At 38.7% G+C, this 18,349-nt stretch overlaps 1 protein-coding gene across 15 annotated transcripts in view; it reads right to left on the bottom strand.

Annotated features, from left to right (window-relative positions):
* The window catches only part of ptprma (protein tyrosine phosphatase receptor type Ma), a 204,258-nt gene that overhangs the window by 36,216 nt on the left and 149,693 nt on the right, over positions 1-18,349 (bottom strand). For 5 of the 15 annotated variants that reach the window (XM_046846532.1, XM_046846538.1, XM_046846533.1 and 2 more), the window contains 4 exons: positions 17,127-17,262; positions 3,329-3,483; positions 1,370-1,444; positions 493-519 (listed from right to left, as the gene is read on the bottom strand). In XM_046846532.1, the coding sequence (XP_046702488.1) occupies positions 493-519; positions 1,370-1,444; positions 3,329-3,483; positions 17,127-17,262 (393 nt within the window). Of the gene's footprint in view, positions 1-492; positions 520-1,369; positions 1,445-3,328; positions 3,484-15,437; positions 15,468-17,126; positions 17,263-18,349 lie in introns of all 15 variants that reach the window. The other 10 variants (XM_046846529.1, XM_046846530.1, XM_046846531.1 and 7 more) reach the window with 5 other exon arrangements.

Here is an 18,349-nt window from a genome sequence, read left to right as displayed (position 1 = left end):
TTGAAAGCTTATGAGACGGACAATATTGAAGTTCTTCCAACTGCGCTATCTGGACTTTTTTGCTCTGTCATTAAGAAATGTCTAGATGGCCGTGGGCTGTTGTTTTCTTTATGCGTTTGTTTATTTATTTACTGCACCACACTGTCACCCCCCCCTCATCCAGTCCACATTATCTGTCCATGCACATGAGAGGTCATAGACATAAGTGACGTCACACGCACGACACGGAATGCGGATGGGATGGGGTGAAGCCAACCTGAGCTCAGGGAGAAAAAGACCCTCACCTCACAGAGAAGAGGAAAGCAGGCAGGTATGGATGTGAGGAAGCCATCATCAGTAACAAAAATAAATCTCTCTAATCCTTTCCTCTCTCACGCTTACTGTCCATTATCCTGATGTGTCTCTTAAAAGCTATCACAAGAATGCACATGTAACAGCTCACATGACATAAAGCTAGGTACTGGAGAAACAGGAAGTAGAATATTGTCTCACCTAAGATAGCAGTTGGCACAAAGGGGTCTGCTCAAAACCGTGGCAGATTTTTGAAGGGTATAAAGAAGAGAAGAAGTGGGAAGGTGAACACAGAAGAGAAATCAGCATGAAGGCATGACAGTTACAATTAAATAGAAGACACTTTAGTTAAAATAAAAGGAAGAACAATTCATGTCTAGTAAAAATCTTAAAACAGATGTCAAACTTACATTTTCATAAAAAAAAATAAAAAAAAGTACAATATGCAGCCCTTGTGTCATGATTTTAAATGAGTTGTATTGTAAACACAGTTGGCCCGGTGCCAACTGTTTCCATCATGTTTGGATGTTAGTCTAATTTACAATGATTAAGCTTTCTGTCATGCAGGTAGTGCAGATGGAACACGTACATTGCGAATTTGATGGACAGTAGCGCTACAGTGAGTAGTTTAGTGTATTAATGGTGTTTCAACATATTCTTTACTTTTTGTGGAATAAATTGAATGAGTGCCTTATGTTTGACATCTGGGTTTTTTTTTATTTTATTTTATACAAATGTACTAAATTCCAGGTATGCATTTAAATGTACAATTGTTATTATAAAAATATGAATGTTGCTAACTATATTCAGATATTCAGATACATTTGCATGTATAATTTATGTAAAGTAGAATCAATCCGCTATTATTATCCCCACATGTAATGTTTTTATTGTATACATTAACCTTTGGACATGGTTCTTCCTCTTAGATGTCAGATTAAAGTTAGTCGTAGAGCAAAAACATGAAATAGGAATTATACTTTCTTTTTCAAATTCAAGATCAGAAAAATACTGCATTATAGTCCTACAATTAAAAAGTAAGAGTATGATGGAGGTCAGAGGTAAGAGCTGAGGTTACCTGGGTAATAGGTGTTGGGCACTGAAGTGCTGAGTGTGTTAGTCTTCATGGTAAATGATGACGGTGAGGAAACAGCTTTTAATCAAGAGAAGAGAGAGAGAGAGAGAGAGAGAGAGAGAGAGAGAGAGAGAGAGAGAGAGAGAGAGAGAGAGAGAGAAGTAAATTTACTTCAAAGAAAAACACATTCCTTTGTCAAATATTCCATGACCTCTTTAAGTAAATGACATTTTCCTATACCAAACATGGTTTGTGCCTTTCTTTGCATGTTATTTTAAGATTTAAGGCATCCATAATTCCCAACTGCCAGTCTAATTCAGTCTATGGTTGTCTAATTTGCCCTAAAATGCCCCTGTGACGTGAATGAGGAATAGCTTGAATATTTTTAAGACGTAGCAAAAATAAAATCAAGCCCTCCCTGAAAAGTCATATGTGGTTTACGATGAAGATGTAACGTTAAGCCAGTAGGTGGTGAAGAGTTGAATGGACAGTTGACAGTGAGCTTGGGCAGGTAGGTTCTGGCTCTCTGACAGCTGCCAGAAGGCACTGTCTAAAGTGACCTGCCTGTCAATCATAGCTATGGTGGCTGACAGCAGGATAAGGTCACGCATGAACTACCCTGGCGTCTGTTGCACTTCTGTCCCGGTCGCTAAGAGCGCATGTTTATTTATTTATCCTTGCTTGCTGGCCACTTTGCTGGGTCAAACATCAGCCATGTCGAGTGGAAAAGCAGGTGCAGTCTGGCTGAAGTATTAACCTCTACGAGATGAGCAAAGAATGATTGCTGTCTCAGCACCATTTTCTTATTCCGTGACATACAAAACACCGCGTGAAGCTACTGATAAACATGCCTCACAGCTTCACAGTCCTACAACAAAACACACATTATAATCAACACTAACTAACTATAATGATGCAAATAATATTTTGTTAAGCTATAGATGTTCCAAGGTACAAAATTCAAGTAAATATTAGCTCACGGGTGGGGCCATGATCTCTTGCTGTCTAGGTTTGCATTACTCTTTTCTGTCAATCAGAGTGACATTAGTTAATCGTGGGCTTGTGTGAGCTTATGTATATTAAGAAGACGGCAGTTAGTGCTTTCCTCTGTTACTCAGCATGAACAGCATTCAGAAAAGATGCAAATTAGACGAAGTACAAATAAAATTGACAAATTCAAACAAATACAGCTTTAATGTTCCTTTTAATGTCACTAGCCATACCCTAGTAAGTTTAAAACGCCAGAAAGCTCATTCTAAGGAAAGCTTTCTAAATGAACAGACAGCTGGATAAATAAGTGAATTTGTCCCGAGCCAGTAAATATCGGAAAATCCACATCATATGCTCCCATTCTTTAAAATCCTGGACATCACACATATCAGTGTTCTCCTATAATTACACACTTTATAAATAGTGAGAAAAACAGAGCTGGAACTTGAGTTTGTATGACAAGTTAACAATATATACTTGTGCTCTGTTGGGTGTTTATGACTACTGCAAATCATTTAAATGATAAGAACTCCTGAGCCACCAGTCTCTAACAGAAGACTACTGATTAATCCCACAAAGGGTTAGAAAAGTTCAACATGTCCTCTGGGCTCAGCAGCTAGAGAATTGAGGCACCAAAACAAGTCTAAAGCTTGGTACTTAAAGTGAACACTGAGCTCAGAAAGGTAAACCAGGCAAGGCTCTTAGCCACAAAGGTTAAGAGGTCACTGGTTTTAATAGTTCTGAACTGTTAGCACCTTTTAACAACTATTATTCAGCTGTTCTTGAAAGCACATTAATTAGTCAGTGCCTTAAATGATTCAGTCATTAGAGTTAAACTAATAGGAAAGGTGTACAGGTATAAGAGAAGAATGTAATTCTGGGTCTGCCAATTGGTCCTCAGAGATTAAAAACATAATGCATTTGATTACGAAATAGCATTTTAATACAGAATTCCATCAGTAACCAACTCACTTCTTCCATTTACGTTGTGGGTGTCCATGAAAGAGATGGCCTCATCACAGTTAGTGCCCTGCTCTGTGTAGCTTTTATCCATGGAGTTCACCATAACCGTCATCTCCTGTCTTGTGCTGCTGCTCAGGGTCTCCTTACGTTTCTTTGCAAGTTTCCTTTATTTAAAGACAAAGAAATCATACTGTAACTTATGAAGACTTACCAAAGAGTAAAAACCTAAAACATGATAAAATGGATGAATGAATAAAAAAGACAAACGATGACAAAAATATGTTTCACATTACTGTTTTCATAAAACAAATAAAACAACAAAGAATCCTGTTTTCATTTTGCAATTATGGACTGCTGATTCCTGACTTCATGCTACGCTCACATTAAATGTCAAACAAGTCCTCTGCCATGCTCAGAGCGGGACAGTCACAGCCTTAAATACCTGCACAATGACTACTACCATCTCACTAATGCGCCCTCCTGAGACATGTTGTCACTACGAAGAAGAACACACTCTATCTCCTTGACGAGAGAGAGAGAGAGAGAGAGAATATGCTGATGAAGAAAAGAAACAGTCTCTGAAACAGAGGAGCATCTAGCCTCAGGCTATGTGACGCTGCCAGGGTTGACTTCAGAGTTTTGAAGGACACGAATGTGCGCACAGCTAACTCGAACAACTCCGCCCGGTCATTGTCACTGTGTTTCTGCTATTAATTGAAGGAGTCAGTAAAGCGTGATGTGGCACTTTGGTTATGATGACACACTGTTGCTGTGGGAATTGATGCAATGCTAGTCCTTATCTCTAGCAACCTTGCCAAGGTGTTGGTTCAGTTTCTTCAGGGCTGCCTCAAAGCTAGAGAGACACTAACACTGCAGATGTCTTTATACATTTCAGAAAACATTAAGCTATAATTAGTCTGGCAGCTCCTGAGCAGCAGAAATAACAAGCCAATTGTTTTACACCAAACATTTTCTTAATTGTCTGGTTGAAGTTAAAACTAAATTAATATTGGTGTTGCCAGGTAACGTCTGTTCCTATAATCAATTTGACGTTAACCAAAGATCCATTTTTTTGGGGGGGCTCAATCAACCTACCTGGTAAACCAATTACCAACCCTAACAATTAACTCTCAAATGCTCTTGTGCAACAAACCAACAGTAATTGCTTTTTGTTCTATTTCTTGTAAAATTGTCAACACATTCCACTGATAATAGCAGTCCTTAGATATTGCAACAAAGTCAGGAATGGGATAACTACAGGCCTAACCATGGCAGGCAAACATTCGCTTGCGTAAATAAAGCTCTACTGCCATCATCTGCAAATGAAGACTGCAAATGTGATTAGCAGGCTGGTTAACATCCCAGATGCCCCCCAGAGCAATCACACTCTCCAGCATGTAGGTCCAGGAGCTGGATGCCATTCTTATGCAGACAGCGGCGCCTACCATAGCTGCCACCGCCAGGCTATTAGGAACCTGGCTGGGGACTTGGTCTTATCACTAATGGAGGTCTCTTCCCCAGAATCTGATGGATCCTGCGCAGCATTAAGTGGTCTTAAAAAAGGACATCAGCAGACAGCCAAACATGGCCCTGTAGTCTGCACATTAAACATAAATAAATGAAAGTAAAGCCATCTCTCTCTTTCCTCTTCACCTTCAAGCGTTTAGCTGCTGAAGGTCAGAGAAATTGGGGCTTTTTACAAATGGAAAAAAGTGGAAAGCTCTCCAATAGCCTGAGGGGATTTTTTGGGTAAAAATGCATCACTCCCATGCCATCTCATCTCATGGCTTCCTGCTCTGAATGTGAACTTTTCTGTAGCCCTTTCCATCAAAGCAAACTTTGACATTATACAACACTGTTCAGTTCTTCCATATGGCTAAACGGTTGTTTCAAAACACCACTCACTCATCTTCAATAAACCCTTTATCCTGGATAGTCAAGATTCTTAAACACTATGCTATTGTTTATATTTGCATCCTATGCAGGACCATATCAATAAGAAGTCCTAAAGAAGCAGATAAATGATTACCTGATTCTGATGTTATCACAGTGTGACTGTGGTGATTAACCTGCACCTTCGTCCCTATGTACTGCATGGCATTTCTTATTGTCTGTTTAGATTAAATCATATTAATCCATATGATGTGCTGTAGCACTGCTGACCTATTCAGCACAAATATCTCCCATTGGGAACTGCAGGCTTCTAAAAAAACTCTTACAGACTGTATTCTCTTTATAAGCATTTATGCTAAACTGCTATTTAATGGTTAAATGAAACTGCTCTCTGATTTTAGAGTGCTTTGTCTTGAAAACTACACCTGCCATATACATATGCTTGCCTAAAGCAACTGATTGGATATTTGCTAAATGATGCCTAAACCACCACAAGACATTTGCAACATTCGAGTCGACAAAGAGCATTAAAGTATTTGTATAGAGAAAAACACTCTGACCAGATGCATATAAATAATTTGCTGTTTAAATGGCCATTTGACAACTGTATGCTAATTGATGTTTCCAATTAATTAATTCTGATTCAGCGCAGGAAGCTTTCATTGCTAGAAACACTTTAGATACAAGTACACAGATATTTCTGTAACTGCCGATGCTTAAATCTCTCTTGCAGCACTCTACAAATACTGGCTTAAAAATTTACAGGCTCTTGTCCTCCTCAAACCCGGCATCTCGTCTCAGATGCTTGCAATGGCAAAGATTTGTCACCATGCAGTCATTCTCCCGCTGCACGTAAAAACAAATTAAAGTGTCTGCAAAAAGTGTTGGAAAATTACAGTGGGCACGATAATCACAAAGATGGCAGAGCTGAGCTCATTTCAAAGCATTCATGTACAGGGAAATAATCAGAGCTGGTAAATTGGGGACAAATTCCAACTTGCACAACACTAATGACTCAAGAGACAGACGCAAGCTAAAGCGCTGCAGTGCAAACACAAAGAGCAGCAAACAATACAGAGTCCTGCCGTTCAAAATTAAGGAAACGAGAACAATATGAGCTTATTGCACATTTCTGTCATAATGGATGATTCCTCCTCCCTTTTCATCTCTTTGAAGAGAATGGAAAATCTCACTAAGCTAAATGACAGCAGGAGTTTAAAAGCGAGACCTCGCGATTCCACTGAAAGCCTGTGGTACATTTGATGGGTATAATTGTATCTCATGCCGTTACTGCAACAGTTGAAAGGAGAAAAGCGGCAGGTGACCTTTAAACACAGCAGTGCGTAGTCTCCGCTAATAGAAGGCCAGGAGCTAATGAAGCTCTCCCACAGTCACCAACTCTTCATAGGTCTCTGACATTCAGTTCGCTTCCAGATGGCCGCCAGCACCCTTTACTCTCTCGACATTTCTACAAGTGGGTGACTCAACAGGAAGCTAATAGTTTAACGGTTTCTCTAAATTTGTTTGTTGCCGAAGTGACACTTTAACGTACATTGTCATTTAATGTGTAATCTGTAATTTGGTGCCTGGGAATTAGTTCTATTAACACTATAAATACAAAAGGCACCCGAGGGGGAGACACACAAGTTCACTTTAACTTATTGATTCTCATTAAGACTCATCTACACAGCATGTTTAATGGTTTAAGAGAATGATGTGTATCCTTAAAAAAAAAAAAAAAAAAAAAAAAACACAAAATGTCATTATACTGGAAAATAGAGCTAACACAGATGTCAAATTTTGTGGATATACATGCGGATCATGAATACGGATGATCCGTTGTGGCGACCCCTAATGGGAGAAGCCGAAAGAAAGTTTGGTGTTGCAATGACTATTTGCTTCATCTGCTTCATAACTATCTCTTTCTATATATACTAACCAAAGGGTTGCAGGTTTTAGAAAGTGAAAAAATAAATATTCTAGAATGCACCACATCATACGACTTACATTTGTATGTTTGGTACAGGGCTTTTATCCAAAGCAACTTATGAGTGAGATTTAAATCAACTGAGAGGTTTTTACAGCCGTGGTGAAGTACACAGTGGTGTAGTTTGGTGGTGCTGGGGTTTGATCTCACAACTTTTCTTCTTAGGAGTGCATAGCTTTAAACACCGCAGCATAAACACAATATCCAAACACAAAATAGCATTTAGTTTGTTTTTATTAAATCTGCTGTTCAAACAGCAAAAAGGCAAATACAAAGTTCATAAACACAGAATTATTTTTATATTCTTCCCTAAGCTTTTTATTTTACTGGTGTCAGCATTTTGCTGTTCACGTGTAATGAAACAGCTACAATATATAACATATAATGGCTCAAGAGTACAAAATTACCGTTCAGAGATTTTAACACATTGACATGTAGTGTGTGAATGGATGTGCTCTTTATCAGCAACATCACACTTGGCAGAAAAATCCTGATTGACCAAATGCATTCCCTCAAGTGTTTGTCCGGGTTTTATTTTCTACCTAAAATGATAAGGTTTTCAACAATACCAGATGCCACAAACCATCTGGAAGAACGCTAACTTCTCAATAACAGAACACAAAGTAATAATGTTGGTTTCTATTAGAAAAGTATGTACATTTTTTAGTGTAAAAACTTTGTAGGCACCATAACTATGGAACATTTTATCCATCTTTTCGATGTTTAAATTGTCTCTATTTCATGTAGTCACCTGGGAAAGAGGAGCGATTGAAGGCCTATCTAAAATAACGGCAGGGAATTTGACAAAAGTGAGAACAGCCTATTTCCTTGCAAATGTCAGAATGCACTTTGTTTCATGGTGCAATGAGGACAGCAAGCAGAGAGAAAATGGAAAACAAATGTGAATGTGCTCTAGCAGATCTTCTGATAAGAGATGATGAAATTTTAGGGACAGAGACCATGTCTAGAGATCAGACGCTACAACGCCTCCACTATGTGTAGAAGAGTTATAACCCATCTATAAGGCTGCCTTCGATAAGTATATAATAATTGCATGGATCAGGAAAATATTCATACTTTGACTAAAACAACTACACTCAGATGAAAATTCTGACATACCTTAAAAAGCACTTTCTTCACTGTTTGCTGTTGAGGAAAGAAAATGACACGAGACAGAAGACATGGTAGTGCTCAGTGGCGGTACTATCAATCCTGAGAAGGAAGCCAATGCTGGAGAAGCTGCTAAGGGGCTTTAAGAGTCTGACACCAGCTGATAGAGAAACACATCACTTCAGATGAGTGATGCGTCTTTGTAGCCGCTCTGGCACCTCGGCAATCCTGCTACAGTTCCACCAGTCTGGGTCTTAAAGAGCAATGCTAATACTGCAACAAGTTACACTTTAAGAGTCCAGATGGTGGAATCTCCTGTGTTTAGAATCCACACTGCATTCTGCCTATTTTTTGTGTTTCTGGAATGGAAGTGCCCCCCACAGGATTTAGATTTCACTATAAATGCTGGGACATGTTTGGGTTTATTCAGTGGCTCCCAGCTATGCTGAAATGGTGGGCAAAAGAAGGACAAGCTGAAGTACACAACCACCCAGGAACATCCTGCTGTGCTTTTACCAGACACATGGAAAACACATCTACTGCCCATGCATACCATATGCCTGTCACTGTCCCTACAGACTTCCTCTCTAAACCTTTCAATATCTCTCTTCTTTTTTTTTTAAACCAACCAGAGCCATTTTTATTTCTCCTTTTCATCTGCCCTTCCATTTGAAAGTAGATTCTGAAACCATGCACATAGAAAGGATTGAGGATGGAGGAGAGGAAAAACATTGTAAGATCCTTTTAAATAGAAGTGCGTTTTCCTTTTTTGTAACGGAAAAACATAAATAAAAGCTCCCGCCATGCTGTACGTGGTTAGAAGCTATGATGGCCAAGGCCTCTGGAGAGCAGAGCTGCAGATATACCCTTGAGTAAGGCACTCTGTCCAAACCACCAGTGCTCAGAAGCACATTTTGTTCATCATTTACAGCTATAAATCTGGATGTCTGACACAGGGTGCACTGACACTGACCTTGGGGTAAAAGCCGAGGTATTACACACAGGAGCACTCTGGCAACTTCATCAATAATTAGACAATATACTTGGACAGAAATATTGTTGTTTTTGACAAAAAATAGTTTGTGAGATGAAGGGCAGTGGTTGAAAAGTTGAAGGAAATAATCTCAGTGGTGTGCATAAATGCTTTCTGTTTAATACCCACTGAGGAGCAAATCACTATTATGGGTTTACACAGATACACACATGACTGTAAAAAAACAGAAAACTTTGACTTCATACGAACTGCCTACGTTTATTGTAGATCAATTTATTGTGCAGAAACGCATGCATTCAGATGTTTTACTGTTAATATAAATTCCTGTTTGGACCAAACCAAAATGCAGAGCCAAAAAAGCCCCATGATGAATTATCAGGACAAATTATCTATTAGTATGTATGCCGATGATGAAAGGTTTTCAAATGAGCAGCGAGCGCACTGGAGCTTGGGATGAGCTGTCACTATGGCATCAACTGCATTTCTACAAACACACGCTGGGGTCACCTTTAGGTTTTCTCTGACACATTTCCAATGTGTGTTATTTCAGGATGACATTTTTGTCAGAAATCCTTATAATGAGGGCTTGTATTTTTTTGAGGGGCTTTGCATGAATTTTTCTTTGCATGAATTAACCCTTTATGGTCTATGCTTATTATTCAGACTGGAGTGAAACATATAGAAAATAGATAGATACCATACTGAAAATATGTGTGAAGTGATGTGGTCAGTGGCAGCAGATTTAAAGGCATTGCGACTAAAGACAGTGATTTTTGGACGATATTGGCAGCTTTAAAAATGTCATGCTATTTCTGATGTACACTAGTTAATATGTGATATCAAGGATGTTCTAAATGAATACTAATAATTTTGTATAACCATGAATAATTATACAGGATTTAAAAAATATATAATTTGCACTCAAGAATCCCTTCCTCTCCAGGCATACCCACCATGTTTTACTTTTTGCAGCAAAAACATCTGGGCAACATTTACAATTTCACTTGATTCCTGAAACGATTCCTGGGCAATCATTAAAAAAAGGATTTTTTGACCTTAATATAGACTGAACCAAATTTGCAATTATAATTTGCATGTTTAGATGAGCAAGTAAATTCAGACTGCATTACGATTCAGATGTGTATCTCATGCGTGAAGGATCATACAGGATGACGAACCTTAAGACATTACACGTTGACAGCTTAATTACACTGTTGCAGGTGATGCACACCATCTTCCTTCAAAACATCTGCTGCTCATCGCCAGACACTTGTAAGACCTTACATCAACAATCTGTCACAGCACAGACTTATCAGCACCAATGAGGCTTTACAGAGAAGAAGAAAAAAACAGCTGGCAACTTCATTCAAAACCAGCCTATTTCTGAATATTTCTGAATGCCTGGTGGAAAATTGCAGCTCAAAAGGATTGGAACATAAATCAGTCCCTGACTGTACTGACAAACCATTTATATATGATCAAATATTTTGTGGCACCGAGTAACACCTTAATCGATGAAAAAACAACAGCAAGACATCAAAACCAGATCATTAACCAAAAGATAAAACAGACTTTAATTCACCCATAGAAAAGCACATACAGACCTATTTTTAAAATGTTCTATGCTTGGTCTTGATCTGGAAAAATCCTTTACTCAGCTCCATTAGCACTGACCCAGACACACTGAGCTGATCACACAGTATAACTGTATACATTTAAAAACTGCTCTCAAAGAGATTCATGTTTGCTAAAGACTTCCTTTGGACTTTTCCCCTACCATCTAGGGATGTACCAGTGCCAATTGGATCCCAATACATGTGTGGAGTTTTGACATTGGACCTCCTGGAGTGTTCAAAGGATCTGGCATGGAGAAGCTGGTGCTGGATCTGTGATGATCACAAATGTTGAGCTCAGTAGCTCCTAGTTTTATAACCATAAAGATTGTATAAGACTGTAGACAGAACATTACTTATAATCTTATACTCCAGTACTCATGTTAGTTCTCTCTCCAGTGTTCTGTATTGTTGAAAGATTTATGATCAAACTCTTGATGTCACCCAAATGAGGATGGGTTCCCCTTTTGAGTCTGGTTCCTCTCAAGGTTTCTTCCTCATAACATCTAAGGGAGTTTTTCCTTGCCACAGTCGCCATGGCTGCTTATCAGGGATAAATACACATGGTTCACCTTGACTGTTGATTTCTGTAAAGCTGCTTTGAGACAATGTCTGTTGTGAAAATGCTATAGAAATAAACTTGACTTGACTTTTCTACATTTGAAAAAAAACTAGAAATATGTTTACAGCATTCATTGGATCATTCTAACTACATACACTCTATGGACAAAAGTATTGCAAAATCTGACTATCAGCACAAAGTTGGAGGCACACATTTGTATAGGATGTCTTTAGATGTAGTAGCGTTAAATTTTGCTTTAATGTGAACTAAGAAACCCAAAGCACAAATTGAGCTCCATGAAGGTAGGTTTTACATGGGTTGGAGTGGAAGATCTTAAGCCTGCTATTGAGCTCTGATCTCAATTCTATGGAACAACTCTGAGATAAATTGGAAGTCTGACTGCACCTCGAGCCTTCTCATTCTACAGTACATCAAGGGTGGAGGTTATTATAACACCGAATGGGGACTAAATAAAAAAAAAAAAAAAAGTATTGTATGGTTTGTCCACTTGTCCATATAATGTATTTATACTACTGTATTTAGCAGAAATGTTTAAGTAACGTTTTGAATGGAGCTTCCAAACACATGTCTTCAGATACAGAGAAGTCTTCAAAATGAAGAGCTTTTTCCATTAAGGTTTCTAATTTACCATGATCGTCATTTGTATTAGATTCAAAAGAGCAATGAGTAAGTGAACAGTTGTTTATAATGTATCTGATAACAGGAACTTTTCTTGTGGATGTTTCCCATGACAATAATGTAGCAACAAACATTTCAAATTTTGATTTGTCATTGTTAATGCATTAAAATGTGCAATCATTGCTGTGGTGTAAGAGGAATAAAACATTTCATGACATGCTGATATTAAAACTAATCCCCTTCTGCTTCACATGGTGCCACATCATGGCTCCTGCACATGTTTATTCATTCATTCGAATATTTATATTATTATGTTCAATATACAGAATTGACATTTTGCAACTAGATTAGTCTCATGAAACACAGTAATGTAGGAACAGAGTACCTGCTATCAAACTACTACAAAGAGCTACACTGTAACAGAATAAATCTTTGTAAGGTTTTCTTCTTTGAAAGCATTTTTCCCTTTTTTCGCCTCCACTGTAACCTGTCAGTCAATCATATTAAAACTGTCACAAAGCAATATTAATAGATTGCTGTTTATCCAAAGCACCAGGGACAAAGCTTTATACTGAAAGGGCCTCTCAGTCAGCTGCAAAGTTCTCTCAGTGGTTTCTAATTTAGCCTTTTGTATATTTTCACTAGGCTTCTCAAAAAGCCAGACGTGCAGTGAGTTCAACGACTGGCCTCCAGCAAGCAGAGGGTCTTGTTCTTTGTAGAACTCGGTCGATTGTGTAGGTAGTAATGTAGCAGAAATAACCTTTGCCATCTATTTAGCAGTAGGTTGGCACATATGTCTCTTTTTTTCCTCTTAGTAATTTTCTTGCTGAAAGGTGGCTGTCAATAAAGAGCTTCAATGGCCTTTTGATCCCAAGTACAGAAAAAAAAATGTCTAATGCTAATGTTTGTATGCTCACTGGTTGGGTTTTATAATACTTTTCTATATCTTCAAAAGAAACTGAAAATGACATCACACCGTGCAGAATCTTTAATGTTTGCCAATATGTCTTTTCCGTCCACAGGGCTGTATGGGAGTGTGCCTGCTATGTCTAAATCCCCAGGTGTATTCTCATTCACCAATTAACACTAATGAATTAACTTCGGGTCGTGTTGGAGTGTCTGCTGCTCAGCCAGACCCAGTGAATAAATTACTGTTGCTGGCAACTCATTTACAAAGTGTTACTAAGGTGGCTTTTCATATCCCCTTGCTGTAAGAAAGGGGTCAGTAGGATGAACTGCTAAACTTGATTGAGGTTTACTTGGCAAACGAACAAGGCACCTGGACAAAAGGTGACACTTGATGACTCCCTGATCTAACATGCTTGTGGTAAGAGAGTGCAATTTGCGTTGACTTCCCTCTACACTTCCTCTACCTGCTGCTCCTCTTCAGCACACAGACGCTGTCAAATGAGACAAATGCACAGCCCCTTGTTGCAATTAATTTGAATCTTGTTCTGCGTGAGCTCTCGGTGCAGGATTTAATTAAGGCTCGCGCACGCCGGGGCTCACTCTGTCGCAGGCCTGAGTTAAATGGGCCTGTCTCCCTGCCTTTCCTGTTAAGCACTATCGAGTGATGGAGAGAGAGAGAGAGAGAGAGAGAGAGAGAGAGAGAGAGAGAGAGAGAGAGAAGGGAGATCCTACCAGAGACTGTTCCTTGCAGACTTTATGAATGCCATATCGGTGAAAGTGTCTATCTGAGGAAGTGATGGAGAAAGTGGAGCCACCGGAATGTTTTTCGGGGATGACCAAACATTCCTTACAAAGTAGCAATTGTCTTTTAAAAGTCCAAAAAGGTTTTAGAAAAAGGAAAAAGTCTGATGTAAACATTTTTCTTTACACATTGACTGTTTGAAAATATGAGACTCAAATCAAAGACTGTTAATTGCTTATATAAACTATTATGCAAGTAAACTAACAGGCTACTATCTAACAGCAGTAATATCACACACACACACACACACACACACACACACACACACACACACACACACACACACACACACACACACACACACACACACACACAGCTATATGAAGTTGCTCAATGCATGGACAGATTTGCTTTAAAGTTATGAGAAATAAATAAACAAATCTAACATGCTTTTCAATATTATTATCTTGCTATTTTGCGATGAAGGGAAACCCTGTTTGAATAAGGAGACCCTACCAACATTAAAGCATGTCTTCAAATATTCCAAATATTTAAATATATTGTGTGGGAAAAAAAACCTGTTCCTTTCATCACAGAATTAACTACAAGCCCTGTAGACATTCTGCAGAGTCTTATTTAAATACTAGATTGAGGAATAGTGACAGCTAGCAATCTGGCACACACTGTAGCCAACAAAATCCCACTAAAAGGCTATTTGGTACCAACGAGAAACTCTTCTGAACCGATTATCACAATCTAATTATGACTCAAAATAAACTCAAATGCACATCTTGACATTAAGGTGTTTAAAAAGCACAAGACTGTACTGCTCTCTCCTCCCTCTGCAGCTTGCCTCACTCTGGGCCTAGACAGAGACGTCTGGCTCTTTCAGGTCTAAATGACTGCAGACTAATAACAGAGAAAATAGCTTTTTAAAGCGTAAAGCAAAAGAAGGCTTTACATGCTGTCAGCAATGCCATGCACAAACCAAAGCAAAACATGGAGAGAAGAAAACCAACTGAAGCTGTGAGATGAGCGTTGGTTTAACGGATGATTTAAAGCGTTAAGAGTAATGAATAATGGCAGCGTGAGACGGATTCAGTATAGGGTTACGCCAAACAAGAAGACACAACCGTGGTTGGATTTGTGTCCATTTGATGTTTGTGGGATGGCAGAGGCTTCAGGTTGGTCATCATTCCATTGCATTAAGATCTGAGCAGCACACAGCTTTCCCATTGTCCTCAACATGTAGCAAGGGGAAAACTAGTAGCTCATTGTTCATTAAGGAAAATGTCCAAGGGATCAATAAATAGCAAATTCACCCTTCAAACTGGAGCAGTGCAAAATCATCTCATGATGTTAAATGCCATATTTCAAATGGTTTTCGTTTGTCAAAATACAGCACAGTTTGTGCTCATGTATGATTTCTATGTGAATAGAATGACAAAATAGACTTGGGTGGCACAAAAGATCAAAATATCAGAGTGGACCCTGAACGACAAACATCTTCAGACAAAATTGTGTTATTTCAGTGCCAGCAAGAACACTAGAAAGCTTGTGCTTCAGTTTGAAAGGAGGAAGGAAGCCACTGGGTTTCATGCATAGAATATCAAATGGTGTGGTGAAGAGAAAGCATGGCAACTAAGATTTTCACAAAGTGGTTACTTACAGGTAATAAGTGTAGGAGTGATAGGTTCTTCTGCCGAGTGGGGTGGTGGAAGGATTAAAGCAGTGGTGGAGAGGGGAGAATGTAAAATGGAAGGAAAGAAAAAGTAAAAAGATTAATGTCTGAAAAATAGAAAATGAACAAAACCTGATATGGTGACACAAGTGAGGAGCTACTCGAGTGGCTGTAAGGGCAAAGACTTGTGATTCCTGCCTTTGACTGACTGAAGGAGGGGGGGAGTGCAGGGAAGGATGCTTACTGCCAAATAAACTTCTTCAGGTCTTAAGTATGCACCACAAGAGAGAGGTAGGCGAAAGGAACTCTGGGAAGCTGTTACTCAAGCAAAATTGCTGCTGTCACATTAGATAGCAGAGATGGAAAGATCAAGAAAGACAGAGTTACAGGTAAAGCTGTTAGGATAGAGTTTGATTTCCCCAAAGGATTCACGCATAAACATTATCTGTAACACTGTATAGTCTTGGAGACTCGGTCTAGCGGTTAAAATCATTTTAACAATAAGATGCTTTTGGGAAAATGGGCCCCGTTTTTTTTTTTTTTAGGTATAGCTAGAGAAACAGACAAAAAGTTTCCTATACAGCTACTACATTTTATACTACATATTATGTACACTGCTGGCATTAACACTATGACAGTGACTAACACATATTCCAGGGCTAATCAAATAACTATACAGTACCGCATACACTTGATTATGTGTCTGTCTTAATCATGATGTTAGTCCCTTCCCCATCAAGTCACATTTATTTATAACCTGACATGCCAAGCTCATTATGCTAAAACTAAACTACCATTGCAAATAATCGATTTGATGTAATTGCCTGTCTTGCTTTGTCAGCAAAATAAAGGCAGCCTCTTTAAATATTTGGCTATTTCTAACCAAAATCAATAAAGATGAATATCCTTATTGAGATGAGGACAATGACACGGATTAAATACATATTTTCTCCGTCTTGCTTTTTTCTTTCAAATTACATCCTGTCCATTTAAAGTCACTAGCATACTTACAGAGTGTGTGTTAGCAGCTCTGTGCACTATAAAGACGTTGGTCTGTTGGAGAGTTTTTCATCCTTTTTTTTTTGTGCAGAACTCAAAAGGCTTTGCACTCCAGCTGAGGACGAGAGCTAATGTAAACCTCCCTGAAGCAACATGCCCTAGGCCTCTCTTTGGGGGGAAAAATAAGCTTTCATCAAATTTTCCCTCTTATCTTGCTTTGCTTTTTCACTATTGCATGTGATAAACTTCAGAAATGTTTTCCTATTTCCTGTTTCAGGGTCATTAATGCATGTTCATTTGTTTGATTATAGCATGGAGCAAAAAAAAACGATGAATATTTCATCATGTGTCATACACTGGTGCCACGGCCAGTTTAATGGCGGTTATCAGAGCAATCAAATCAATTATTCTGTCTTCAGCTGACAAAAGGGCGTGTTTCAGAGTCGAGAAAAAACAGAGCGGATTCACTAGGGTTCACTTTCATGTGATGATATGCACACAGTCGCTAAGCTTTCATTTATATCTGTTTGCTACAGAACCATAACAAGAGGCTTGACTAATTGATCAAAATCAGTATTTTAAAATTGGAATGAGAGTGCATTACATTTTGGAACTGCTATGGCAACAGCACACATGCATTACTGAGAAACTACAGAGCTAGGAATCTATCTATCTTACCTTTTTTTCATGACCAGCACAACACCAAGGAAGATGATGACAAAGAGGAGGATGCCAGCGATGACTCCGGCGATCTTCACGGTGTGGTCTTTTGGTTCTCCTGGTTCCACTGCATCAGGTTTCCTGGTTGCCGCCCCTGAAACAGAGTTAAACTTTAGTCTGTGTCATCATTTATGTAAAATGTTTTGCTAAACAAGTTCTATGTGCATTTAGGACAGTTATTTCACCTCAGATTAGAGAAATGCATTAGGAAATCACAGGAGGGGCATGTTGAAAGCTCAGATATTAAGCTCATGGGCAAAAAGGCTGGACCTAGTAGTAAACTAGATGTATTTAGCCAGTGAGTTGCTGGTGCATATTTACTGTGTTCATTCATCCTCAGTAAATGCTTTAGCAATGTTGCTAATTACTAATTGGTGTATATTTTGGGAAATAAGCCCAACTAAGTTCATTAGTTCATTATAACTGCAGGAATGGACAGGGCTGTTAAACTTTCCCTCTGCTCACTGTTCATCTTGGGTCTTTCTGAAAAGTCATCAAATACTTATTAAGCCTTTGGGCTTTTTTGTCATCTCAATTAAACCCGAAAAAGAAATAAAATGCGTTGGCTTGTTCAACATTATTCACCCATCCCAATTTGTTTATTTAAATCTTCAGCTTACAAACCATATGCAGGAACAGGATAGCTATTAAAACAATTCCAGAAACACATTTCAGCTTATATCCCAAAGAGATACAGCACACAAACCTAAGTGTCTGATCAGATATACACCACTTGCTTCTTAGGGCATAGAATGATTATTCTAATAGAATTTTTAATGTGACCCTCAGATTACTTTTTTCTTCAAGGCCTAATCCACTGCTCATCACCTACTGTGGAAACGTCACTTAAATCTTGGTGGTCCGGCATACATAAAGTAGTTATTATACTCGTTATATTATCATGCTCTATCCTACTTTCAGAGCTTCTCTACCTGAGAGTAGGTGATAAACCCATTAACCATGCTTTTCCAATTGTATTGTTTTTTTTCCCTTTTGTTTTTTCTCTCCATGGCTAGAATATAGCCTCTCCGTCGCCTTTGGATATTCAAATCTGGGTCACATATGGTAAGTGGCAATGTAAAAGAGGCAAAAACAAGCCTATTAAATGAGGGAAAGAAAGAGTGAGAGGATAACTCCTTCCAGGGCCATTTATTCCTTAATCAGGCAGTAACTACCGATCA

The sequence above is a fragment of the Silurus meridionalis genome, chromosome 4 (assembly GCF_014805685.1).
Source record: "Silurus meridionalis isolate SWU-2019-XX chromosome 4, ASM1480568v1, whole genome shotgun sequence".
NCBI lineage: Eukaryota > Metazoa > Chordata > Actinopteri > Siluriformes > Siluridae > Silurus > Silurus meridionalis.
Note: the sequence above shows the minus strand (reverse complement) of the source record. Positions and strands in the feature narration are given on the sequence as shown.